General features: G+C 37.8%; 1 protein-coding gene and 1 pseudogene across 1 annotated transcript; both read right to left on the bottom strand.

The window, feature by feature from the left end:
* Positions 1-259: 259 nt before the first annotated feature.
* VPS35 (VPS35, retromer complex component) lies at positions 260-27,913 on the bottom strand. Its single transcript, XM_027513709.1, has 17 exons — positions 27,826-27,913; positions 18,326-18,424; positions 16,952-17,048; positions 16,107-16,230; positions 15,467-15,649; positions 13,689-13,902; positions 12,624-12,707; positions 12,069-12,178; positions 11,085-11,181; positions 10,831-10,979; positions 8,902-9,109; positions 8,339-8,494; positions 6,139-6,261; positions 4,291-4,470; positions 3,358-3,597; positions 2,758-2,901; positions 260-1,224 (listed from the first exon to the last, which is right to left on the bottom strand). The coding sequence occupies exons 1-17, from the start codon at positions 27,826-27,828 to the stop codon at positions 1,045-1,047; spliced, it is 2,391 nt and encodes a 796-aa protein (XP_027369510.1). The 5' UTR covers positions 27,829-27,913; the 3' UTR covers positions 260-1,044.
* On the bottom strand, positions 18,968-27,703 carry LOC113875777 (annotated as a pseudogene).
* Positions 27,914-27,935: the final 22 nt, after the last annotated feature.

Here is a 27,935-nt window from a genome sequence, read left to right as displayed (position 1 = left end):
CATTAAACTGCAAACGCACTCTGCTAGTTCCTTTTATGAATCAAAATAGCCAATGGGAATTTGCTGTATGTCTCAGGGAACTCAGACAGGGGCTCTGTATCAACCTAGAGGGGAGGGATGGGTAGGGAAGGGACATATGTACACCTATGGCTGATTCATGTCTATGTTTGACAGAAAACAACAAAATTCTGTAAAGCAATTCTCCTTCAGTTAAAAAATAAATAAATTTAAAATAGATAGTATGAAAGGAAAAAGGTCCAAAATTGTTAATAGCAACTTTATTGTTTCACTGGTGAAAAAAAATCATAACTGTATGATGCATTTCCCCCTAAATTTACAACAATGAAGGTTATACATAAATTATATAGATCACAAATTTTCTATTTTATACTATTTAGAACAACATTATTTTGATAAATATGTCCAGAAGACAACATAAGTTCTTAATGGATGGCTGAGTCCAAATATGCAAAATATAGCTTCTGGTTTAGACCATGGTGCTTTAAAATCCTCAAACATGCATTAATATTCTCTAATTTTAGGGAAAATATTACACATGGCCTGATCTTGCAATTTGGAAGAAGCCCAAGCTGAATTTCACATACAGTATTCCTTTCCTCTAAATTAATTTCAGAACAAAGATACTTTCAGGTTAGTACTTCCAAGGAATGAAGGAAATTATACACTCAACAGTGAAACAAAACAGAAAAAACGAAAGGGGCGCTTCATTAGTAACAGAGATAAGTGGGGGTTTTTTGGCTTTTTTGTTTGTTTGTTTCTTTTAAACAGATCACAGGAATTTTAAATAGCAGATCAATCATGCTACTTAGGATGAGCAGACAGACCTGAACACTTATGAAGTGAATAATTTTATTAAGGTCTTGCAGGTGAGTGTCCGGAGGTGCTGGGTAAAACACACCACAGGTAAGAAACGGGAAACCTACCTCAGCATTTCTGAAAGGCACAATCTATGGAAGGGAAGCCTAGTATAATAAAACCCTTACTGGATGTGCATGGAAAGGAGGATGGGAGCCTGACTCCTTTTTAAAGGATGAGACCCTCATAAATTGGCCCTTCAGATTCTGGTGATTCCCGCCTCAAACGCAAGTGCTCCAGTGTGTTATGAAAATGTTTGTTAATCTGCTCTGTTTCTTCACTGGATTCAAGATTTGGGAGGTCTTCTCGAATCTTTTGGATAAGCTGATTCAAAACCTGAATAGTGACCTATAAAAGAATACATACAATTTCACAATCGAGTAGTACCATAAAAGATAATGTCATTTAATACGAATATCTTGAAGAGCTTTTGTTACTCTTAGAAGTTACCAGAATAATTATGAAAAAAAAAAAAAAAAAGAGATGTGAGAACATGATCCCTGGCTTCAGGAAAAACTATTGGCTATTCATCTAAAATATCAACAAACAAACAAAAAATACTTAATGGAAAAAAAGAACTTCATAAACCTGTAAAAGAACAAAAGCAACATTTTATTTAACCTATAAATATTGATCAATCCCTTATTTGGGAATTACTCTATACTTGTGATAAATACTATTCAGCATTTGTAAATTCTTTATTTTTTTAAACAGAGAGTGACTGGTTCCAAATCAGGAAAGGAGTAACTCAAGGCTGTAAATTGTCACCCTGCTTATTTAACTTATATGCAGAGTACATCATGAGAAATGCTGGACTGGAAGAAGCTCAAGCTGGAATCAAGATTGCCAGGAGAGATATCAATAACCTCAGATATGCAGATGACACCACCCTTATGGAAGAAAGTGAAGAGGAACTAAAGAGCCTCTTGATGAAAGTGAAAGAGGAGAGTGAAAAGTTGGCTTAAAGCCCAACATTCAGAAAACGAAGATCATGGCATCTGGTCCCATCACTTCATGGCAAATACATGGGAAAACAGTGACAGACTTTATTTTGGGGGCTCCAAAATCACTGCAGATAGTGACTGCAGCCATGAAATTAAAAGACACTTGCTCCTTGGAAGAAAAGTTATGACCAACCTAGACAGCATATTAAAAAGCAGAGACATTACTTTGCCAACAAAGGTCTGTCTAGTCAAAGCTATGGTTTTTCCAGTAGTCATGTATGGATGTGATGGACTATAAAGAAAGCTGAGTGCCAAAGAATTGATGCTTTTGAACTGTGGTGATGAGAAGACTCTTGAGAGCCCCTTGGACTGCAAGGAGATCCAACCAGTCCACCCTAAAGGAAACTGGTCCTGAATATTCATTGGAAGGACTGATGCTGAAGCTGAAACTCCAATACTTTGGCCACCTCATGCGAAGAACTGACTCATTAGAAAAGACCCTGATGTTGGGAAAGATTGAAGGTGGGAGGAGAAGGGGACGATAGAGGATGAGATGGCTGGATGGCATCACCAACTCAATGGACATGGGTTCTGAGCAAACCCCAGGAGTTGGAGATGGACAGGGAAGCCTGGTGTGCTGCAGTCCATGGGATCGCAAAGAGTCAAACATGACTGAGTGACTGAACTATTTTTATAAAATATTCATAAGCAAAAGAGATAAGAATTTTCTTGCACATAGGGAGCTCTTTTCTTAGATGCCATCCATATAGACAGAGAACTTTAGAGAATGAAAGAGACCAACTAAGTGGACTCTCCAAACTCTGACCCTTGTAAACAAAAAAAGAAAGTATCAGAATGATAAACTTTTATATGCGTCAAACCTAAGAACAGGAAAAGAAAACATTATTTCACTAACAACAATTTACTATTCACTTACCGCATCATTTTCCTTTTCATAAAAATAGATATATCTGTTCAGGATTTCTATAAAAAGTTGCACTTGTAGAGAGGGGTCCATGCACTGATTTGCTATTTTCAGAGCTTTCTTTAGGCATTCCATTACCCTTTTGCCTCCATGCAGCTAGAAAAAAGGCAGTGACGAGTATTAAAGAATATTAAAGAGACCAATGAATTACAAATGTCCCATTTCACACAAAGAAATAAACACACTACTATGGCTCTTTCATATTTTAAAAGGACACAAATTTAAATCCTCTTCACTTTTTAAAGTACACAGCAATATTTTAAAACAAATATATTGTTTTATATATTTATATATTAAGTGTTTTATATTTGTGTATTTTTAAAAGGAAGTGGTCCAAACTTGTTACATTGCAGAATCCTCAAAGTGGAGGCTTCACCACAGGATGTAACTCTCTATACATTACTGTTCATTTTATTTAACAAAACAGATTTCCTCTCAGGTGTCTAAGCACTCTACCTATTTCGCCTCCAAGGCACACCACCACAGCAGTGTTCCCTATCAATGCTCCTCTCTCCTGTAACACTGCTGGGCAGGAACGACCTCCCATCTTACCTCCTCTCCGTTTTTGTCTGTGTTTCTGCCAGACCAGAAGAGATGTGCACAGGTGCTCACAGCTCGGCCCTGATCAGGCTTCTTCAGAAGTTTGGATGCAGCAAGAGCACACTGAGTCCTCAAGGGTTCATGGTTTTCTTCACTGAAGCACTTCATCCTCTCAAAAGTACCAATGATCAAGGTGATGGCAGCCAGTTGTGCTTTGGAATCACTGATTTCATCTTCGTACAGAGAAAACGCCTGGTGCACACAGAGCAGAATAGACCTTTAGAGACTATGTATTAGAGCATTTTCCAGTTATTTCCCATCAAAGCCTCATCCTGTGAGTAGTTCAGATTAGAATATACATGTGCCCTTGGAGAGCTGTAAGACAAAGATGCTGACAAGTTGCAACAAAGAAACTTGCTTTAACTTTTAATCTAGAGATTCCAAACTGAATTATCAAAGGGATTTTTTTTTTTCCTCATGAAAGTTTTACCATGACACACTTGAAAATCCTCAAGCTCATTGAAAGTATGAAAGGATTAGTTACTCAGTCGTGTCCAACTCTTTGTGGCCCCAAAGACTGTAGCCCACCAGTCTCCTCCGTCCATGGGATTCTTCAGGCAAGAATACTGGAGTGGGTTGCCATTTCCTTCTCCAGGGATCAAACCCAGGTCTCCCACACTGCAGGCAGACTCTACCGTGTGAGCCACCAGGGAAGCAGTGTCCAGTAATTCTGATCAATTTTTCTGCTCCAAACCAGTCAATAAAACTACAGTATTAAGAAGCACAGTGTAAGATGTTGGGAAAGGGGTGCTTAATTTTAAGAGTAAATCCATGTGTACCACCACATTAACATAAAACATAACATAACATAACTTAACATCATTAACATAACAAGTGACTGAACAAAGCAAACAGATTCATCCCAGAAAGAGAGCAGATCATCACCTGGGACATAAATTCATATGCTACTGTTTCATGATTTTCAAAACCAATTTCTCCAGCAGCCAGAGCCCCCTGAAGAAAAAGTCTTAAGGGTAATTCTGCCAGCTCTGCTTTGATCAAAGCACTAATAGTCTGGTGAGCAAATGAAAAAATCTTCTGGCATTTCTTTTCCCATTTGTCATCCTAAAAAAAAGAAAAAATAGTTTAAATTACCTTAAATTCAAGATTAACTTGCTTAAGAATATTCATTTTAAATAAAACTTTTATGGAACAAATAGGAAAAGTGGTAAAAGCTGAGTTCACAGTTTTCCTACTATCTTCCGGTCCCTTGTGGAGTCCACAAGTAGATCAAGCAGGATGCCTTCTCAAAACAACCATCTGAGGTCACTGGCTTTGCAATTTTTATATATTTGGTATTTTTTTTCCCTATCAGAAAAAGCAACATATTCCCAAATTGGACAAAATTTGGAAAATACATAAAAGAATTTTTTAAAAATTCTTTAAAACCATTCCTAAATCTACCACCCAGAAATAATCACTAATTACATTCTGATGTTAATGTCTTCCTTTCTTTTTCCTATGTAAATATTACGTAACTGGGATCCTCTGGGTATGGTTTTGTTTTCTGCTTTAAAGTACTTACTGAGAAGAGTTAAATTGGGCTCAGTGTTGCATGTAATTTGTATTCAACTTCTTTTCTTTCACTTATTTTACCATGATTTTCCTCATGATATTAAAATTATTTAAAACCATTTGAATCACTAGAAAATATTCCATAAAAAGGATACAGCATAATTTACTTTCTTTTGGAAATAAATGTAATATAACAAATCGTCTATAAACACAAAGCATTATTGAGTCCCTAATTTTTTCCTTAGTATAAATTTTTAGAAGTGGAAATATTGGGTTTATTAAGGCTGTAGTTACATACTGCCAGAGTTTTCTAGAAAGACTGCAGTAATTCACATTCTCACCATTACTAGATGAGAATGAATTCACATCACACCATTGCCATTGCCGAACATTTTTCTTTTTTCTTTACCAGTTTGATTTTTAAATAAGTTCACTATTATAATTACCAGTGAGGTTAAATATTTTATCCATGTTTGACCATACAAATTTCATGTTAAAGCAATTGATTCTTTTCATCTTTAAGAGAGGGTAACTGTCACAGACTTTTACAAGGAATAAATGCAATAATCCAAGATTATAGTCCTTGGCACAGTGTATGGCAGATAGTAATGTGCTAGTTGGTTTCTTTATCATTACATTTACAAACATGTACCCATAAAATACTGGGAAAAAAGGAATTACATGACAGGCCGGTCTTATAAAAACTGGCCAAAGGCATGCTATGTCATGATTATACCTTGTTTCTCTATTAATTATTGTTTCTCCATTATGAGAATGTTTCTCCAATATTAGATCTTACTTGTTATGTACTGTAACCTCTGAACGAGACTACTGCCTCACTTCAGAACTTGTACTTTATAAAGACTCCAAGAAAATAAAATCATTCTTCAAAAAGTAAAGCATTCTCAGTCACTCTGTGAAAAACTTACCAATGTCTCTCTCACAAGTGATCTTTAGACACAGGAAAAGCTTCAGCATCATTTAAACTGTTCGAATCTTTCATTTCTAAGTGTTTTTTTAATGTGATTCCTTCAACTAGTATGTAATCAACATCACTATTAGTAATATTTAACACAGGACTAGTAATGAATTGAGTTATTGAAACTGGGATTTTACTACACCATTTTGTATTTGTACATGTTTGAAATTTTCTAGCATAATAAAGTAAAATACACACACAGAGGAAAAAATTAGTGACATACTTAAAAGTAAACCCACCACTTTAGAATTCTCTTTGTAGCGAAAAGCCAGCTGGTAAGCTGCAAATACCAAAGGTGGCAGTGTGAAGCGAATCCGTTGATTTCCACCAGCTCCAAAATGTTTTCGTGCTGTGTTTAAAATCTGACCAAAACAAAGAGACAAAACCCATTAATCTTTTCTGTAATTATAGAAACTATAATTATTTATAAAATTAAATGAGAGCTCTAATCATGATGATTGCTACTGTTTTTTGAATACAGTTTTATGGTATACTCTTACATTTCTTTTCTTGCCAAGTCATCACCATCGCCCAAGAGACAGATGCTCGCCAGGCTCCTCTGCCCATGGAATCCTCCAGGCAAGAATACTGGATGGATAGCCATTCCCTACTCCAGGGATCGAATCCGTGTTTCCTGCATTGTAGGCAGATTCTTTACTGTCTGAGCCACCAGGGAAGCCCATCTTACAAATGGGGGAAAGCTTGAGGTTCAGAGAGGTTGTATAACTTGCCCTAACTTACAGAGCTAGTCAGGGGCAGATACAGATTTAAATATATTTTCACACACACATGTAAAAAGCATGCTGTGTTGATAAAGAGCACAGGCTCTGAAGCTGGACACATTTAAATGTACATTCTAACACTATTTGTGTGACCCTGGGAAAATTACCATTTACCTTCTTTTAACTTTAATTTTCACTCTCAGGGTTGTTGGGAAGACCAAATAACAGATGTAAAGTGTTATCAGTACTAACACATTGCATGTACTCAAAATACTGGCTACTATTATAATATAAAAAATATGCATATTGCTGGTATATCATGCCTCTTACTTCAGGAAAATATTAAGACCATTTAAGTCAAGGAATGGCAACCCACTCCAGTACTCTTGCCTGGAGAATCCCATGGATGGAGGAGCCTGGTGGGCTACAGTCCATGGGGTCACAAAGAATCGGACACGACTGAGCGACTTGCCTTTAAGTCAAGGAAAATGGTAATAAACTTTAAAAGAGCCATTAGGAAACAAACATCTGGTTGTTTCAGAAAACCACAAGAATTCATGAAATACTTTTTACTACGTGGAGACACAGTGTGTGACACATTCAAGTTTGTAAATTTCTTTGATGATGGTAGATGGGTAGGAAGAGAATGCATTCCCCCTTGAGAAAGTCAAAGGTAACGATCCTCACCTTAAAGGTGTTTCTTTACATGGTATAACCAACTGGTCACAAGTGGAAAGCACACTTTCTACTTTGGTTTGTAACGAAAAATGAAAACCCACATAGGCCAGGTATGTGCATGACACAGAAACATAAGGGAATCAGTTAAAACATTTGAACAATCAGGCCAGCCACTAGGTCAGATCACACGCAGTGCACAGACTGCTTGACACTAAGCCAAGTCGAAGACTACCGCACTACAGACAGAAATCAGCTTCTTTTTCACAATGGTTATGAAGGAGTACAAGAGTGTCAACTATGACAACGTCAACACAAGAAGTCAGGGCTCATCCTCAAATTAAGGTGTTCTTCATTACAACAGACTCACAGTCCCATGTATCCAAAATGGTTAGACAACTTTGCCCAAACAATAATTAAGCCACTATCTGTGCCACCTTTCATAAATTATCCAGTATCAGTCACCAATATCCTACTCAGGCAACATATTTTTCATTCATTTCACAAAGGTTTATTAAGGACTAATGACAAAGGGAGAATCTCATCTGATTGTTTTTTGCCAGGAAAAGGGGGTTAAGAAAAAGACAATTTTAAAGTCTTCACACATTTTTAATGTGGCCAACAAACACAACCTCTATCTGCAAACCTTGGAAACACAAACACAACTGAATATAAAGGTTGTTGCTCATACTTTAAAAGTTTATTATGAAAAACAACTGAACAATTCTAAAAGCAACAGTTCAGAAAGAAAATAAACATGGAATGATTATTGGATGGATACCCAACTAAAGGAAGATAGACTTTTCTACAATTTCTAAGAAGTCTTCAGAAGAAATTACAGCAACCAACTTGTTCTTCATAAGCTCCAGAAGTTTACAATTAATGCATTTAACCATAAAGTAAAAGTCCAGTTAATCTCTTACTCAGTTTCAATTCTTTTGAAACCTTTTAATACCACAAGCTGGATTAAAGTATTTGAGACACATCTACATATGATTTCACAAGAAGCTGTTGAAGGGGTATAAGAAGAGTTAATTCATACCAAGTACTGTTGATCAGGGTCCTCAGATCGTAGAAGATGAATGAATCTGCCCACAAGGCTCTGCTCATCAGCAAAGTCCTCTGGGTCAGGTTCTTCTACAGGTTGATCTGGCTGATCCTGAATCAGTGTAGATACCAAATTCATTATGGAATCCACCTGTAGTATGGAAGACATGGAAACCGACTAGGGTGAAACAATCAGCATGTAACGCCACTGACAAAAGTGCTTTTAGTTGTGTAAAGTTACAAAACCGTATCAACAACTTAATTCCTTTTTTCTTTAGGAAAGTGCATGCATGTTGGTACACATCTAGATAAAAGTCTAGAAAGAGACAGACCAAATGTTAATTAAGAGCAGTATTCTCTTCCTGTGGGATTATAATTATTTTATATTTTCTTCTTTATACATCTTCCATCTTATTTATATAATGAATAAGCTACTTATAATTATTTTTTAGTAGTAAATGACCTTCCCCTCCCATCTCATGTGTCTGTCTCATTGTCTAAAACCATAACTACATTGTCTCTATTTTCTAAATATATAGCATGTCAGTATTCTCTTACCTGGTCTTGAGAGACAATTTCTGTATTATAATCTAGAACATTACTAAGCACGTAACAACTCATGCTCTTTCTGGACTCATAGTCAAAATACTCAAAGAGTGGGTGGAAATGTTTTAATTTCAAGACTGTTAAAATATTGTTGTAAGTGTCAACAGGAATCTTCAAAAGTCTGGTGAGCTCCTTTGAAACTGCACTACTGGTAGCAATACTGCCAAAAGAAAAACAGCGGTCCTTTAGTGAGTAAATTAACCTCTGACATACACAAACAGCACTTGATTCATAAAAATTTGAAAATGTTCATTTACATATTAAAGGAGATGGGTGAAGTGAATCACACCATCCCAAAATACCCCAGTGACTTCCAAGAGAGGTCTATCAGATGTCCACCTAAACACACACATTTATTCATCTATTCAAGTCCTATAGATACAGTAGGTTATGCTGGTCTACAATTCATGAACAGGTTGTTCATGGAGTTAAAAAGACTGTCTAGAATGTGGTATTTCTAAGGGAAGTATTTTAAGTGGTAGTTAGGTTTCTGCTGCTGCTGCTGCTGCTAAGTCGCTTCAGTTGTGTCCGACTCTGTGCGACCCCATAGACGGCAGCCCACCAGGCCCCACCGTCGCTGGGATTCTCCAGGCAAGAACAGTGGCTGCCAAGTCGCTTCAGTTGTGTCTGACTCTGTGCGACCCCATGGACTGCAGCCTACCAGGCTTCTCCGTCCATGAGATTCTCCAGGCAAGAACACTGGAGTGGGTTGCCATTTCCTTCTCCAATGCATGAAAGTAGAAAGTGAAAGTGAAGTCACTCATCGTGTCTGACTCTTAGCGACCCCACGGACTGCAGCCGACCAGGCTCCTCCATCCATGGGATTTTCCGGGCAACAGTACTGGAGTGGGGTGCCATTGCCTTCTCTGAGTTAGGTTTCTAGGGCAGTCAATAAGTACTGTATATTCAGGACGAAAAATCCACACAAAACTAGCAAGTGAAGAACATAATACATAAGACATAAATTATTTCTTCTGCATCAGATGTTGGTGAATAAGGAAAAGCAGGATAAAATTAGGAACATTCCAGGGTGACTGAGGAATATCCAGGCATTTATAAGACCTTTAGAGGTTGGGACTTCGAATTCTTTATTCTGTCTAATTTTACTTTTAAACTCATTTAGTGGGGAAGATAAAGATACAAAATTTATTTAAGATCTGGAATGTTTTTTTGATTCACACAAAAGATGAGAGTGACAAAAAGAAAAAGAGGTAAAAGAAAAAATAAACCTTCCAGATGCAACTAAACCACTGGAAGAGAGATGGAAAACAAAAAGATTATGTGAGATGAAATGATAATATAGGGCAAGGAGGGGCCTAGCTTGACTCATGTTCAGAAGCAGTGGAGGATGGGACAGTAAAGGGACTACTGGAAAAAGATAATAAAATCACAACTGTGCAAGCGGCCCCTAGAGGATGCAACAGGTCTAGGACAGCATAGTTGAGGAAGATGCAAGTACACAAGAGAATATTCATACCATGCCTGAAATCAAAATCAAAGCTGAAAATAGAAAAAAATTTAAACCAATATAATTTTCACATCTTAAATACATACATGGATCCCTAATTTTTTCATAACTGACTCATCTGTTGGAAACTACTTATGGAAATACTAACTCACCATAAGTAGTTATACAAAGGGGTCTGAATGGAGACACGGGTCTCTAAAGATGCCTATGGTCTGTGAGTGCCACTACCTCATCACTGTACACAACCAAGCAACTGGCTGCCACTTTCTGCCCTGGTTAGTACCAAGCATGTCAATCTAACAGATGCTTAAAAAACAAGATGAACTCTAACATTTAAAAAAATAATTGCAAAAGGAAAACAAATCTGGGACAAAAAAGTTTTACAAAGGTTTTTATAAAAATGTTTGACTTACTGTTCAAGGTTGAGCTTATTAAATATCTCCACTGTTGTTTCTAGAACTTTATCAACATAGTCCACACGATCAGGATAACACTTCATAGCGAGATTAATGAGAGAGACTTGTAAAGATACAACATCCTCCGAAGGCATGTCTTGTCTAGACTGGAATGTTCAGAAAACCATGGAATTTATTTTAAACAATTACTAAAAGACTATCAGCTGAGAATTTTGAAAGTGTTTAGAACTTAGGAAGAAAGTCATACAAACCTGTATTACTGTAGCCACCTGCTGTGAAAATATGTCAAAAAGTTTAATATCTGTTGGGATTCCAGGTCCATCTTCACGGTGAGCAAATAAAGCTAATCTAAAAAAGAAAATACTCTTTATTTGAAAACATATAGGGATTGGGGTAGTGGGATCATGGATGACATTTTACCCTTTCAGCTTTTCTCTCAATTCATTTTTAATGGAACAGTTTTACCGACGATGCCTTTTTCACTGCATTCTTACTTTATACCATATGCACCAGATTTTTAACAGGTCAATTCTGTCAAATTCTTTGAAGTCTAATTAAGTAGTCATGGACAGAACTGTATTAACATGACAAAATGTATTCAACAGCTATGATTATAAAAAGTAATCTCTAAAATGTAAAAAGTACATAGATAATTTTACGACACTGCATTTTTACTACCGTAAAGTTTAAAACACAACTAATTCCAAAAGCAGTCAAGTTAACTTCTATTTACCACATCTTAAACTACTCAAAACAATGCTTGTTCCGTTATCATTACTGTTTATCCTGATTATTTGAAAACTCTTCTTTAAAAAAATGCAGGAACAGAGTGATTACTTGAACATTCTTAATTATCTATATTTATGTCTACTTGATAAAGATTCCAGATCAAATTGTTTCCCTCTGAAAGATAACTTTCATCATTGTAAAACACAAGGTTTGCTCTTTGGTGATAAATGGATTTATAAAATTTAAATGTTGGGACTGTATAATGTCTTTAAACACCAATTAAATGCATAGATTAAAAATATTATCTCCATGCCTTCTGTTCAACTAAGAGCTAAACGTCTCTCATGAATAAGCCAGACAAGTACTTAGTAGATACTCAGACTTACAGAACTAATGTTAACTAAATCAAAATCATTAATAAAGATGTAAAAAAGAATTCACAAAAATGTTTTAAATTCACTATTCAAAAGTCAGAACATCTACCCTTCAATACGGGAAACTCTTACCTATCAATTAAAGCAATGATTATGTTTTTCACATTTACATTTTGGTGTAACTCAGCACAGGCCCGAAGAAAAGGATTCAAAGTTTGAAGGTGGAATTCATCAGGGAAAACCTGAAAATCAAATGATAATCAATTATTACTAAAATCAACTAGCAAAAATCAATTAGTAAAAGCATTTTCTACTATATTCTGGACTTAATATTTAAAGCTCATATTTATGGGGGAAAAAAATTCATCTTAACATTATACAAGAAAGTGCAAATACACCACTTTCAAGCCTCTCTAAACATAACCCCAGAAAGAAATATTCTGTTAACCAAAGTACATCTACAATTAAATTAAAACTAATGATACCTAGACAACTTGGAGGTTACTCTTTGTATATTTTGGGAGGAAAAACCCATCAATACAAAGACCATGTTATTATATTAATAGGAGAAAAGGATTCATTCAGGAAAGCTTAATCTCTCTTCAATCAAGATTTTTCCCCCCAAAACAAAGAAAATTAATGAAATACAAAATGAGTTCTTCAAAAACCTGAAATGTTCTCATCTACCTGAATAATGCACTCCATGAGATATTCCTGAGCCAAAGCATCTCTGCAATTCACCACTTGCTCCAATATGCCGGTCAAAACAATCTGAAAGAAAAAAAAGATTTTAAGAATTAAAGAATTATTTTCAAAATCTTAAATCACTTCTCCAGTAACATATTTGTACTACTAACTTAAAAATCATATTTTAGGTTTTCCTGATCCATACTTAATTTCTAAACTGTAAAATTTTACAAAAGAATGTTTAAATAAAAACATTCTGGGTTTCTATTTTGTAAAAGTCAAAGTCCATTTCATTGGTATTTTTTCTTTTATGATTTGTACTTTCTGTGTCCTAAGAAAGCTTACCTAATCCAAGGTTATAAAGACTTCCTTTGTGTTTTCTTCTAAAAATTCCAGTTGCAAATTTCACACTTATGACTTTGATAAATTTTTTGAGTTCCTCTGCATAGTATGAGAATGGGTCGCAATTCAGAGGCTTGGTTTGCATACAGATGTCCAATTATTCCAGAATCACTTGCTGAAAAGGTTGCCTTTGCACCCTTATCAACAATAATTGACTATATACACGTGAGTCTATTCTGGATCATCTCTTCTAGGGGTCAGCAAATCTAGTTTAATGACCATTTTCGTATATTGTTTTCCACATTATCTTCGGCTGCTTTTGCACTACACTGGCAGAATTTAACAGCTGCAAACTATATGGCTTGTAAAACCAAAAAATAAGTACTATTTGGTCCTTTAAAGAAAAAGTTTGCTAATTCCTGATTTATTCTCCACTGATGTATTTATTTATCCCTTTCACCAATATCACATTACTTTATTGTAGCTTTAGAGTAAATCTATAGTAAAATAAATCTCAATGTAAAGAAAACTGGTATCTTGATAATGATAATACTGAGTCTTCCAATCCACAAACACAGACTCAAATATATCTTTTGGTTTATTTAAATCTTCTTTGATCAACAACTGTCAATGCAATATTATTTTTTAAATATTTTAATTAAAAAAATCAGACTTTATATATCTCATGACATAAGAAAAGATGAGAAGTAAAAAGATATAAACCTGTTTGTAACGTTCCACATTTACACCTTCCAACTGACTAAGGCGCACCAAATTTGTTCCCACTAAAATTCTCAGTTCTTGTCTTTCTCGTTCTCTTTTTTCTCTATCTCGGCTATGTCCCTGATGCTGCATTCGAACCCAGAGCTTGTTCATTTCTGCAAAGTTGAGTAGGACAAAATCCATGGAATCACTGATATCACCAGTTGTTTCTTCACTGCAAAGAAACAGTTGGAAAAATCTTTATACACAGTATTTAAATATAGGAACAATTTCCTACTATTCCTCTTCTTTGTGCATTTCCTTTTTACCTCTTTAATACACCAAACGCTTCATGAAAGACATCTTCAACTACACTGTCTTAATGCTCAATTTCAAGAGGAAGAGAGAAAAGAATATCAGGGAGGGGACGCAGTTCAAGTTTAGAGGGACAAAATGCTCCCCCACTCCTTTTGGGGCTTCCCAGGTGACACTAGTGATAAAGAACCCAAAATCTAAGAGATGTGGGTTCAATCCCTGGGTTGGGAGGATCCCCTGGAGGAGGGCACGGCAACCCATTCCAGTATTTTTGCCTGGAGAATCCCATGGACAGAGGATCCTGGCAGGCTACAGTCCATGGGGTCATGAAAAGTCTGATACAACTGAAGCAACTTAACCACTCCTTTTCCTGGGCCAACTAAACTTGTTCTTAGAATTGTATTCCATTAATTCAAAAAGCCTTAGAAAATGGACACTTGTGTCACTGTTAACTCATTTTATTATTGAGTATTTTATGTTTGCAATTGAACTGTAAACTTTGTAAGTTCTGTAAGGTAAAAGACCAAGTATTTCTTGCTTATTTTTACATTTCCTAAGATGGGGAAATTAGTAGTTTTCAAAACTTTTTGCTGATTACTAAATTAATACTCAAAAACTGAATCATATCATAACACAGCAAATAACCTCACCGTCTTCTCTACACTGTTAAATTTTTATCTTCTCTACACCATTTAAATTTTTGTCATATGCATGGTTAAAGTTTTATTATAGCTTTTCATTTAAAAAGGAAATGATGTAGATATACTAAAAACAACTAAAATATACACATAAGAAATAAATGAATATAGAAACTTTTTAAAAAGGGAAATAAGTTCCTCAATCAAGGGAATTTGTCATGTGACTAGTTCACCCAACTGGATACAGACCATCTGCCATCTTTGTGGGATAAAAGCACAACGGACTCGGATGCTAGAATACTGGTTGCATAAGACACAGCTCTCTCTGAATGGCTTCCCCGCCCCATCCCCACCCATTTTGGAGTTAATATATAATTTGTGTGCACAGATAATTAAAATCACTTATACTCTGGGGTAACTAGAAGTTGCTAAATTATAAAAACTGATTAGACATTCAAGAAACAATATGAAAACTGGCTAGCTCATAAAAAAAGTTAAACATACTTCGTTATTTTATCACAAATACAATTTTCAAAATGTAGCTCATTTAAAAAGTCTTATTTTCAAAGAGTATCTGATGGAATGGAAAAATGCTCTCAATTATGCTAAATTAAAAAAGCAGGTTCTAATAATCTACACATAATTTTTATAAGAGTACGTTTTATATCACATCACATATACTGTGTCTCAAAGGAAATCTATAAACAAAATGCTACCAGTGGCTGACTCTGGGTAGGAGAATTACTGATATTTATTTTCTTCTATATACTTTTCTATACTTTTTATATGTTTTACAACAACAACAATAAAAATACTACACCTAAATCAAGAAAGAAAACCACTTACTCTGTTGGCTCCCCTTCATCAGGTAAGATGTTTCTGGTACACTGAAGTAGATAATTTCGAAGAAACAGACCTCTCAAGGGATGTTGCACACCACGGCACATTTCTACCAAATCTTTCAAAATATCTTTCCTGGACTGAGGAAACGACTTGACGTATACAACTCCAACTGTGATCAACAGGTAACTAGAGGAATGAGGCAACATTTGATTAGAAATAAAATACTCAAGAATTTGACTATATTCAAACACAATATATACAAACATGAAATAAACAAGACAGGAAGCAGGTTTTCTCCTACACAATAAAGAAAATATCATCTAATTTAAAATGTAACTGTTTACGGACACCCTTCCATTTATTTATAATATCACCTTTAAACACATTAGGACTCATAACTGTCACGATATTAACTTTTCTAGTAGTCCGGAAATTAGAATATGTCCATTTTTTTCTATTTTCAAAGTTCTTCAATAATCTATAATAAATAGTTATTTATACTTCACAGCCTTAAAAAATCACTATCAAAATGTTAACCTCAATTCGTTAAGAAATTAAATAACCTTAAACCCACTGATTTTAAAGGATGTAACACAAAGTGGGAAATGCAGACATAAAAGCCCACAGAATCTTAATAACTTACAGCCTTGGGATAATGTTTCCGGCATACTGTACAAGTTCATAGAGATCTGCCACTTTTCTTCCTTTAGCAAATTCATCTGTCAGGTAAACTTCCAAGTAGTGCAGTTCATCAGAAATAGCCATATCTTTTAATTATCATTAAGGATTTAAAGCTAAGTCAACCTAAGAATGTTGACTCTACAACTTGTTGGACTCATTAAATTGGGCAAATTTCTTTTCTTGGTATTGCAGTTTTTTCTTTATTTATTGGGGGCAGGGGGCATGCCCCACAGCTTGTGGGATCTTAACTCCTCAACCAGGGACTGAAACTGGACCATGGCAGTGAAAGCCCAGAATTCTAACCACTCAACCACCAGGGAACTCCTATATTGGGCAAATTTCCTAAATGTTAGTCATGTAAGAAAGCATGTTTACATTAAGTAAAGACAGAACTTCTTCTGGGCTTTCCTGACTTTAAGGGTTTTTAAAGATGTCTGGTAAAGCAAAACAATAAAAATAAGATTGCCTGTGAGACTACTTAAGGGTTTTGAAATGGCAAATCATTGATGTCCTTTACATGTCAGAGACCAGCTTGACAAAATCTTAGCATTAAAAAACCATTTGCTTAATACTTTCAATATCCTTCATGAGTAGTCTGAAAACTGAAATATAACAACAAGCCACATAAAGAAGTGTAAGCACAAAAAAGGTGTTTCTGATACTCTTCTCAGCACATTTGCAGGGAGAAGTACTACTTGATTAAGACAATGAGAAATAATACAACTTCCAAAAAACCTAGGGAACAAGCAAATAAGCCTTATCAAGAAAACAGTATGATCAAAATGTTCTTCAACATTCAAAAGATACAAAGTTCATAGTAGCTCTTTGGTGATAACATAGAAGTCCGCAGTTCACCAAGCATATTAGAAGCATGTTTCAGAGCATCCATAAGCTTGTTTTTGTCCTACAGAAAAACCAAGAGCGTTGGTGAGAATGCTTAAATAAACATTTAACTTGGCTATACAAATTTTAATCAAGGATCTATTACACAGTTTTAAAAGTATACAGCACCTAAATTATTTTAATCACATAAAAATCAAGTTTTAATTTCACCTTGCCTTCACTTTACTGAAAAGAGTAAGATAACGTAATTCCTCACCAGGCTGCAAAGCTTAGCAAATCTCATTTATCTAGGACCACAAGCTTCCTGGCAATAACTCAAATCTTTAGTCCTGGCAACTATTAAACTATAGCTCCATTAATTTATCTTTTACCTGTAAGCAAGAAAACTGGCATACTGATTCTTTTGAAAGAAAGTTACTATTCTGACAATGGCTTGGTCATAGGTTAAACACTCTTCAGAGATGTCTGGAATGACTACTCTTTAAGTATGCTTTTCTCCTCACAATGTCCATATGCCCCACTTAAGACATAAACATAGACAATTCCTTTAGATACAGAAACACTGTTCATACACAGAAAGAGACAGGAGCAAGCAATAGCAAGCTCCATGCCACCCATTCTCTCCACTCCAAGAGTTTTGTTTTTACAAACTGGTTTGCAAGAAAAACAATACAATAGATACAACTGGTTAAAAGAGCATATTATTACTAAGCTTTAGAAACTCTAAGACACTTTACAAAGGCAAGATATTATCATCATCATCAACACAGAAACTTATAATTTAAGTACCAGCCTATTTGGTTCCATTTATTAAATTTTATTCCAGAGAATCTATAGTTTCTACACAGATAATCTACTCTTTCAGAATATGAATAGTTTTTAAGGTAGTTCTTGCAAAAAAATGTATCTGTTCAGGACAGAAATAAAAGCCTTCAAGATAGAGGGGAAAGGCTGAACAATTCAAATTGAAAGCATTTAAAACCAATATTTATTAAGCAACTATTATATGTCAAGTACTCCTCAGGTTTGGAGGATGAGGCCAGTAGTTCAGGTCAGATATGGAGATAATACAGTGATGCATAAATAGAAGGCAGGGTCTCCCACCCTCATGGAGCTTACATTCTGGTAGGGAAGACAGACAATTTCAAACCACAAGTATAAAGGTAAATAAATATTTCAACAGGGCTATCTACCGAAACTGCTCCACACAGCGCCTGAGGGAGCTGAGGCGGAATATTAGATTTACCAGAGCAGTAGTGCCACAGGCTTTAGAAAACACAGCCTAACATTCCCAGGAACACGCAGACTACAACTGTGCCTCTCACACTGTCATCTTACCAGGCATCTCTTCATCTGGAATGACTGGACCTTCACAGCCTGTATGGCTTCATCCAAGAGTTTTTCCTGCTCATCCTGCGGTGACTGCTGTGTTGTAGGCTAAAAAAAAATTTTTTAAATCTCCCATTAATGTGTCATTAGAACTCTCGTCAAGCAAATCTGTTATTTTTATAGGTCCAGCCATAGTTTACATTTACAAAGCTTTCATATAAGGTTCATTCCAGTTCTACATCTCAGACTCATTTATCAATTTTTGACAACTGAACAGAGAGCCATGCCGTTACTGAAGTTAATAGCATAAGACTGCTGAAGGAGAAAACTAACAGATACAGAGAATGTCTTCTCAGAAACTGACTCAACATTCCTGTAGCAGATTGTCTTCAAAGAAATAGAAGGTGGTGGTTTATGGCTGCCTATGCTCTGCTGCTGCTGCTTCTAAGTCGCTTCAGCTGTGTCCGACTCTGTGTGACCCCATAGACGGCAGCCCACCAGGCTCCCCCGTCCCTGGGATTCTCCAGGCAAGAACACTGGAGTGGGTTGCCATTTCCTTCAATGCATGAAAGTGAAAAGTGAAAGTGAAGTCACTTAGTTGTGACCGACTCCTAGCGACTCCACGGGCTGCAGCCTACCAGGCTCCTCCGTCCATGGGATTTTCCAGGCAAGAGTACTGGAGTGGGTGCCATTGCCTTCTCCTAATACACTCTAAATCCACCCAGAACATAACCAATCTGTGGTGGTTAAGTAGTCTAACCCAAATCTCTAAAAGCTTCCTTTTTTCCTAAACTACCTTTCATCTGCATCTTAGTCTATTTTTAGGAAGACCAAGGAACTAGTTTATGAGAACACATATCCTCTTAGGCAATATATAATGAGGGACTAAACAGCTTGGAAATGAAATAGCTAACTGTTGACAGTGACTTGTAGTAGAACACCACAGAGAGTACACTCCCTCAAGGATCTACCATATCATTTCAAATACAGACAGCTACAGTTATAACAGACAAAATACATCCGTACAGTCTTCTTTTTGCCATCAGAAAAATCTGCTTGCAAAATGAATTAGATCTACCTGTGAACAGAATTAACCACTCCATCCTTATGTTGAATAAACACTGTGTTTACACCTCTGCTACGGCAGGCATCACATTATAATTATAAATGATGGCTATTTGCACGTCCTTGGAACCCAACACATTGCCAGACACATAATGGATGCTTCATAAATGTTCACTGTCTGAATGAGTAAGCTGGTTTTAGATTATGTTTTTAATAAAAAGCAACTGAAGAATCAACAGGCAAATGGATAAACAAATTATGTTATATACATATAAGGAATATTACTCAATCATAAGGAGTGAAGTATTGACAGATGCTACGTGAACTACAAAAAGGTTATTTAAGTAAAAGAAATCAGACATGGAAGACCACACATTGTGTGACTCCACTGATATGAAATTAAGGCATAGCTCAGAGATATTGCACGTTCAGTTCCAGACCACAGCAGAAAAGCAATATTGCAATAAACTGAGTCACAGAAATTCTTCAGTTTCATATGTTTACACTGTACTGTAGTCTATTAATTAAGTCTGCAACAGCATTATGTCGAAGTAAATAATATATATACCTTAATTTAAAAATAATTTATTGCTAAAAACTGCTAACCATCATCTGAGCCTTCAGCAAATTTTTGCTGGTGCAGGGTCTCACTTTGATGTTGATGGCTGCTGAGTAATTAGGATGGTGGTTGCTGAAGGTCATGGAGGCTGTGGTAATTTCTTAAAATAAGACAATAATAAAGTCTGCCTCATGGACTGGCTCTCTCTTTCACGAACGATCTCTCTCTCTCTGTAGCATGTGATCGTCTGATACCATTTTACCCATGGTTCAGTTCAGTTCAGTCGCTCAGTCATGTACAACTCTTTGCGACCCCATGAATCGCAGCACGCCAGGCCTCCCTGTCCATCACCAACTCTTGGAGTTCACCTAAACCCACGTCCATTGAGTTGGTGATGCCATCCAGCCACCTCATCCTCTGTTGTCCCCTTCTCCTCCTGCCCCCAATACCTCCCAGCGTCAGACTCTTTTCCAATGAGTCAACTCTTCGCATGAGGTGGCCAAAGTACTGGAGTTTCAGCTTTAGCATCAGTCCTTCCAAAGAGAACTTCCCAAATTGGAGTCAGTTCTCTCAAACCCTGTGTGCTCAGTAGCTCAGTCATGTCCAACTCGTTGGACTGTAGCCTGTCAGGCTCCTCTGTCCATGGGATTCTCCAGGCAAGAATACTGGACTGGGTTGCCATTTCCTCCTCCAGGGGGTCTTCCTGACCCAGGGATCAAACTTGTCTCTCCTGCATCTCCTACACTGGCAGGTGGATTCTTTACCACTGTGCCACCTGGGAAGCCCCTCAAACTGCCCTGCTGTATTCACTAAGTTTACGTAATATTCTGAATCCTGCACTGCCATTTTCAACAGTCTTCACAACATCTTCACTGGAGTGGAGTTCATTTCAAGAAACCACTTTCTTTAGTCATTCATACAAAGCAACTCTTCATCTGTTAAAGTTAGATCAGGAGATTTGGCAATTCAGTCACATCTTTAGGCTCCACATCTGATTCTAGTTCTCTTGTTATTTCCACCACATTTCAAAGTGGTGGAAGACCACTTTGAAGACTTCATCCACTGAAGTCTTCAACCAAACAAGGTCATCCATGAGGACTGGAATCCACTTCTTCCAAACTCCTGTGTATGTTGATTTTTTTGATCTCTTCCCTTGAATCACAAACGTTCTTAATAGCTTCTAGAATAGTGAATCCTTTCCAGAAGGTTTTCAATTTGCCCAGATCCATCAAAGGAATTATTATCTGCGGCAGCTATAGCCTTTTGAAATCTTTTTATTTGGCTACACTGGGTTTTAGTTGCGGCCTGTGGGATCTTCAATCTCTGCTGCAGCATGCGGGATCTTTAGCTGTGGCAATGTGAACTCTTAGTTGTGGCATGTGAGATTTAGGTGAGATTTAGTTCCCTGACCAGGGATGGAACTGGGCCCCCTCATTGGGACGCCAAGTCTTAGCCACTGGACCACCAGAGAAATCCCTGAGATGTATTTCTTAAATAACAAGACTTGAAATTCAAAATAACTCCTTGATCTGTGGGCTACAGAATGGATGTTGTGTTAGCTAGCAGGAAAACAATATTCATCTCACTGTATGTCTCCATCAGAACTCTTGGGTGTTAGGTACGTAATCAATGATTATTAATATTTCGAAAGCAATCCTTTCTTTTCTGAGCAACAGGTCTCAACAGTGAGCTTAAAACATTCAGTGAACGATGTTGGAAACAGATATGCTGTCATCCGGGCTTTGTTTTTCCATTTATGGGCACAGGCCCTACTTCATAAGGACCCTAGGATTTCAGGAATAGTAAATGAATACTGGCTTCAACTTAAAGTCATCAGCTGCACTAGCCCCTAACAAGTCAGCCTGTTCCTGAAGCCAGACATTGACTTTTCTCCAGCTGTGAAAGTCCTAGATGGTATTGTCTTCCAATAGAAGGCTGTTTTGTCTACAAGGAAAATCCTTGTTTAGTGTAGCCACCGTTATTAATTACCTTATCCAGATCTGCTAGGTAACTTGTTACAGCATCTACATCAGCATTTGCAGCTTCACCTTGCATTCTTATGGTATGAAGATGGCTTCTTTACATATACCTTATGAACCAACTTCTGCTAACTTCAAACTTTTCTTATGCAGCTTTCTTACCTCTCTCAGCCTTCACGGAACTGGAGAGGGCCTTGCTCTGAATTAGGCTTTGGCTAAAGGAAATGTGATGGCTGGTTTGATCATCTATCCAGACCGCTACAACTTTCTCCATATCAACCATAAGGCAGTTTCACCTTCCTCTCATTCATGTGTTCACTGGAGTAGCACTTTTAATTTTCTTCAGTAACTTTTCCTTTACATTTACAACCTGGCTAACTGTTTGGTACAAGAGGCTAAGCTTTGGACATGTCTTCCTCACTGAGCTTAATCATTCCTAGCTTTTGATTTCACTTGAACTCTTTCAACTCTTCCTTTCATTTGAACACTTAAGAGACTATTGTAAGGCAATTAATTGGCTTAATTTCAATACTGTTGAATCTCAGGGAATTGGGAGGCTCAAGAAAAGGGAGAGTAATGGAGAAGAGCTGGTCAGGGGGCAGTGAGAATATACACGCTTATCAATTAAGTTTGCAGACTTATGTAAGTACAGTTTGTGTCACTTCAAAACAATCACAACTGATCACCATAACAAACATGATAATGAAAAAGTATGAAATACTGTGAGAATTACCAAAATGTGACACAAAAACACAAAGTGAGCAAATGCTGTTAGAAAAATGGCACCAAAAAGACTTGCTAGATGCAGGATTGCCACAAATTTTCAATTTGGAAAAAAAAAATGCAGTAAAGCAAAGCACAATAAAATGAGGTATATTTGCATCCAGAATAGGAAAATCATCCATAGAAACAGAAAGCAGACTGGTGGTTACCAGGAGGGACAGTGGATGAGTAACTGCTTAAAGAGTACAGGGTTTCCGTTTTGGGTGGTAAAAATGTTTTGAAACTGAGTTTCCCTAGGGCATACTTCTTCATAAGCATAAATAAATATAAAAGAAAAAGTTCAATATCTTTTACACTGAACACTAACTCACACAACAAAACTAATAGTGTAAAATGCTGACAAGGAGCATGTGCATTTAAGGATTCTGACTTAATGAAATTCACTATTCATCATGGGCTAGTTCTCTGAGACCAAGCAACGGTTTGGGTTTTTTGGCTCCTTATCTCTGGATGCAATAGATTTAACAATTATTAGAATCAATGGATTTCACTAGGTTCAGAAGGCCAGCTTTGAGATAAGCAGAAATTTTTATTGTGATAAAACATACACATTAGAAACGTGTATGTTAGAAAATTTTTATTGTGGTAAAACATACACAATGTAAAATTTCCGTTTTAACCATTTTTAAGAGTGCAGTTTGGCAGCATTAAGTACATTCACACTGTTGTACAGCCACTGCCACCATCCATCTCCAGAACTTTTTCACCTTTCCAAAGGGAAACTCTGTGAGCAATAAACAGTAACTTCCCACCCCACTCCCGCCCTAGGCAACTACCACTTTCTATGTCTAAGAGCCTGACTTCTCTAGGACCTCATATAAGGGGAATTTTACAACATCCATTCTTTTGTGTCTGGTTTATTGCACTTGGCATAACATCTTCAAGGTTCATCCATGTTGTAGCATATGTCAAAATGTCCTTTTTAAAAACTTTAATTCATTTATTTATGGCCGCACTTGGTCTTCACTGCTTTCAGTGGGCTTTCTCTAGTTGTGGCAAATGGGGCTACTCTCTGCTTGCGGTGCTTCTCTCTCACTGCGGATACGGGTTCTAGGGCTCTCGGCTTAGCTGCCCAGTGGCATGTGGAAGATGTGGCAATCTTCCCAGACCAGGGATCGAACCTGTGTCCCCTGAATTGGCAGGCAAATTCTTAACCACATTCTTAACCACTAGATCACCAGGGAAATCCAAAATTTCCTTCTTTTTGAGGTTAAATAATATTCCATTGTGTGTATATACCATTTTGTTTATCCATTCATCTGCTGATGGATATCTGAGTATAGTACTACCTTTTGGTAGAAAGTGAAGAGGAACTAAAAAGCCTCTTGATGAAAGTGAAAGTGGAGAGTGAAAAAGTTGGCTTAAAGCTCAACATTCAGAAAACGAAGATCATGGCATCCGGTCCCATCACTTCATGGGAAATAGATGGGGAAACAGTGGAAACAGTGTCAGACTTTATTTTTTTTGGCTCCAAGATCACTGCAGATGGTGACTGCAGCCATGAAATTAAAAAGACGCTTACTCCTTGGAAGGAAAGTTATGTCCAACCTAGATAGCATATTCAAAAGCAGAGACATTACTTTGCCAACAAAGGTCCATCTAGTCAAGGCTATGGTTTTTCCAGTGGTCATGTATGGATGTGAGAGTTGGACTGTGAAGAAGGCTGAGTGCCGAAGAATTGATGGTTTTAAACTGTGGTGTTGGAGAAGACTCTTGAGAGTCCCTTGGACTGCAAGGAGATCCAACCAGTCCATTCTGAAGGAGATCAGCCCTGGAATTTCTTTGGAAGGAATGATGCTAAAGCTGAAACTCCAGTACTTTGGCCACCTCATGCGAAGAGTTGACTCATTGGAAAAGACCCTGATGCTGGGAGGGATTGTGGGCAGGAGGAGAAGGGGACGACAGAGGATGAGATGGCTGGATGGCATCACTGACTTGATGGACGTGAGTCTGAGTGAACTCCGGGAGTTGGTGATGGACAGGGAGGCCTGGCGTGCTGAGATTCACAGGGTCGCAAAGAGTCGGACACGACTGAGCGACTGAACTGAACTGAACTGAACTACCTTTTGGCTACTGTGTATAATTATATGGCAAATAACAGTGTGGTTATAAAAAGGCTGGGTTCATGCTCAGTCTCTAAATCATGTCCAATTCTTTGCAATCCCATGGACTGTAGTCCCCCTGGCTCCTCTGTCCATGGGATTCTCCAGGCAAGAATACTGGAGTGGGTTACTATTTCCTTCTCCAGGGGATCTTCCCAACTCAGGGAGCGAACCCAAACACGGGTTCTGCATTGTGTCTCCTGCATTGGCAGGTGGATTCTTTATCCTGAGCCATCTGGGAAGGCCTATAAACAGATTTCAAACGATTCAAAAATACTTGTATAGAATTGACTACACTCAGTAATCTGTAAGCCAATTAGCAAATTTTTTCTATTTTGTACCAACTGGGTTTAAAATTAATAGAAAAGTATATATACAAAATGTAGAAAATAAAGAGATAAAGCTATAATGAATAAATGTACTTTTACATATTACTTGTAAGACAATGCAGCTGGCTATTCTAAAGGAACACCTAGATGCCCTTCCTGCCAAGTATGGAACTGAACAAGTCAGTTTAACATGAACACGATTTCACTATACACAAATTAGGTAACCAATGACCCCTCACTCATAAAAGTCATTTACAAATGACTCTGTACATAGCAGTTATATATATCAGAGAAAAATGGAAACACTAGAGTCAAGATCAAATTAACATTTGTGATTAGGCCTCTTTTACCCCACACATTCAAGCTAAATAGCCCTCACAAGTCTACAGTTAAAAGGTGCAGAGAAAACAAAGGTCACTATGAACATATCACTTATAAAACTAGTTCCAATTCAAACAATGTGCTTTCATCTCCTCTTGCAGCAAACAAGGATAACAGAAATACTTGTATCATTGTTACGAGTAATAAAGTGAAATGACACCGATAAAGCTTGAAAATTACTTAGCAGTTAGTATAAGCTATCCACCTAAGTGTTCCCATCATTATTATATTCCCCATAGATACCAGCAATTATCTACAACCATCCTAGAGACTTGTTGATCTCTCCACTCACATAGATGTTTTCAAGATAGATGTAATCAAACAATGCAATGTTAATCAACTATAAAATGAAAATAACACATCTCACAAAGATACAGAATTTCATTATGTTAATGAAAACACTATTTTTAAAATGACGGTAAGACACAAAATAGCAACTGAAGTAGGGAGAACTAAGCACGATGAAAGGATGGGAACATCCAAACATGTATTTTAACACCAGCATCTCCAATTTCATTTACCAATAAATTTCCCCAGGAATCCTATGATGGCACACACCACGACCGTTTACTTCCCCCAGCTTTATCTACTAGCAATACACATTCTTCTCCACCTAGAAAATTCCTACTCACTGTCCTCAGAATCTCAGTTCACATGTTACTTCCTGTAATCTTTCCCATACTCCCCAGAACCTTCTCTCCTTTCGTGGCCCCACAGCACTGAACTGACGGACTGTCCTCAGTACTCAAACTGTACTACATTAAGTTCCGTAAACATGTCTTCTGCTAGACTCTTAAGTTCTTTGAAAGCATGGGCTACGTTTTCAGGGTCCAGCACCGTGCATGACATAAGACACACAAGATGCATGATAAATTGAACTGAATCCTAGATTTTAGAATTGGGAAGGGCCAAAAAAAGAACATTTATTTTCAGACGCAAAAAGGAGACTCAAAGAAGAATGAGTGACTTGCCCAAGTCACAGAGACGGTGGTTGTGACAAGACTACTACTGCAGTTTTCTTTCCCAGTCAAATTCGTGAGGACAGTACAGGGTGTCTCCCTCACTGTTCCAAACTGGTTCCTCACGCACAGAACGGGGATATACAAGAGATCCTCAAGTAGCTGCTTTTCTATTACAAACACTATAAATGGAAATCCATAAATGTTGAGAAACAAACGCCAGTTTAATTTTTGCACCATTCTTATATCAATTCCCAAATAAGAATTCAGAGAAATAAGCAGAATCACCTCGTACAGCATCATATTATATGCAAGCAATATATGTCAAACATTTTGCTTTTTGGCATTAGTGCATTTAAACCGAAGCCTGTTTCCAGGCTTACAGGTTTTGACAAGCCTGTCTACACAAACTGAATAGTGAGATAACTAAAACGGATACTGTACACCAACATGCAAAAACATTATTTATACAGTACAGGCTATGTCAAACGCTAATAAAATGCAAGTGACAACTTGCCTTTGGGGAAACGAGACACAAGGATTCACACTTTGAGGAAGTTCAAGTTCACCAGCCAACAGCTACACCACGATTTGCTGCCAGCATGGAGAGGCGCTAAGGAGAATGCCTACTTCCAGTAAGTAAAAGACCTGGATTTTATCAATGGGGAAGTCAGTAAAAGAGCCAGGGCGCCCAAAGAACAAATGTTAAAGGAAACAAGCAGTCTCTTTTTTGTCTCTCAGAATTAATGGATATCAGATAGTATGAGTCCTTCCAGGAAATTCACCTAAGCCAGTCCCTAGAATTCTCTGACACACACTGCAATCTAAGAGGCCTATGAGGCTAAAAAAGGCCCGGGCACTATTAAGGACCCTCCAGAAGGTATTTCTTGCAGAAGAAAGGGACACGAAGGCACTACCAGGCACAAAGGTGGAACCGTCAGCAAGGGAGCAGCCTTTGGGCGGGTCCCAACGCCACCTCTGAGCCTCAGGCCCTCCGTACGCCCCCGTTCCAGCCAGACGCCCAGACCCAGCACTAGAGATCCCCTCAAGGCGGGGCAGAGGCCAACTCCACTCAGAGGGCTCGCAGGCCTTTACTGACTCTCAGAGCTACGGAGCGAATACACCCCCTCAAAGAGCAACGGCCATGGCCAGGCGCCGCCGCGCCCCCGATCCCGTATCGGCCCGCCTGCGGCCTTCCCCGGCCTGTCCCCCAACCCGTAGGCCAAGCATGGCTGGTATTAGCCCCGACCCAGCTGCTGGGCCCCGACTCCGCCTGCACGGTTCCAAACGGTGGGAGCAAGCAGTGGCTGGGAAAAGGGTCAGCCCGGGGCCCGCCGCCCCTCAGCACTCACCATGGCGACTCCCCTAAGCCTGCAGCGAGAAGCACCCACCCCGCGCGGAGCCTCCCGCGGTCAGGTGACTCTGCGGCCCCTCCAAGCCCCGCCCCCTCTAGCTCCGCCTT

The sequence above is a fragment of the Bos indicus x Bos taurus genome, chromosome 18 (genome assembly GCF_003369695.1).
Source record: "Bos indicus x Bos taurus breed Angus x Brahman F1 hybrid chromosome 18, Bos_hybrid_MaternalHap_v2.0, whole genome shotgun sequence".
Taxonomy (NCBI): domain Eukaryota; kingdom Metazoa; phylum Chordata; class Mammalia; order Artiodactyla; family Bovidae; genus Bos; species Bos indicus x Bos taurus.
This window is presented reverse-complemented; position numbering and strand designations above follow the sequence as displayed.

What these genes read in the sequence shown, in the direction of transcription:
- VPS35 (XM_027513709.1), bottom strand. An exon ending in AATAAGCTCAACCTTGAACA is followed by an intron (nt 9,110 to 10,830) that starts GTAAGTCAAACA and finishes TTCTTTTGGCAG; the next exon opens with TATTGCTACCAGTAGTGCAG. An exon ending in ACCCTGATCAACAGTACTTG is followed by an intron (nt 6,262 to 8,338) that starts GTATGAATTAAC and finishes TGTTTTGGTCAG; the next exon opens with ATTTTAAACACAGCACGAAA.